Source organism: Octopus bimaculoides, chromosome 11 (genome assembly GCF_001194135.2).
Source record: "Octopus bimaculoides isolate UCB-OBI-ISO-001 chromosome 11, ASM119413v2, whole genome shotgun sequence".
Lineage (NCBI taxonomy): Eukaryota > Metazoa > Mollusca > Cephalopoda > Octopoda > Octopodidae > Octopus > Octopus bimaculoides.
The window spans coordinates 29043684-29044147 of record NC_068991.1 but is presented as its reverse complement, the minus strand read 5'-3'; the positions used below and the strand labels follow the sequence as shown (position 1 = coordinate 29044147).

The 464-nt window shown below is 35.6% G+C and overlaps 2 protein-coding genes across 2 annotated transcripts in view; both read right to left on the bottom strand.

The window, feature by feature from the left end:
- Positions 1-458, bottom strand: part of LOC128249076 (UDP-glucuronosyltransferase 2A3-like) — a gene marked incomplete at its 5' end in the record, with an annotated part of 5590 nt that extends 5132 nt beyond the window's left edge. Inside the window, one exon of the mRNA XM_052971743.1 lies at positions 3-458. Coding sequence (XP_052827703.1) covers positions 3-458 — 456 coding nt within the window. The remainder of the gene's footprint in view (positions 1-2) is intronic.
- Positions 1-464, bottom strand: part of LOC106873625 (UDP-glucuronosyltransferase 2A3) — a 24038-nt gene that overhangs the window by 7017 nt on the left and 16557 nt on the right. The gene's annotated exons all lie outside the window — the stretch shown is intronic.

Sequence of the window (464 nt, the reverse complement as noted above, 5' to 3'; positions counted from 1 at the left end):
GCTGATTTCTTCGATGGATATTCGGGTCGGGAGTGGAATATTTCACTAGCTCTTTTAATTTTCTCAGAATATGTTTTATTTTCAATCAGTTCTTTTATTTTCTCTATTAATTCCTCCGGGGTAAAGTTCTCTATATTTAAAGACACTCCGTACCCTTTTTCGGTCATTCTGCGTGAGTTATAATGTTGGTCTCCAAATAAAGGTATTCCCAGCATTGGCACACCATGGAACAAAGCTTCAAATTGACCGTTATTTCCACAATGAGTAACAAATAATTTAGTTTTAGGATGGCCAAGCAGATCATTTTGTGGTATCCAATCACTGATATAAATATTCTTATGAGAAAATGATGTTTTCTTCTGTCTCCACACAACATCATATTTTATTTGTTTCAATGCGCTCTGTAGCTTTTCTAGCTGAACAGCAGGGAAATCATTGATATTACTGCCAAATGACACCACAAC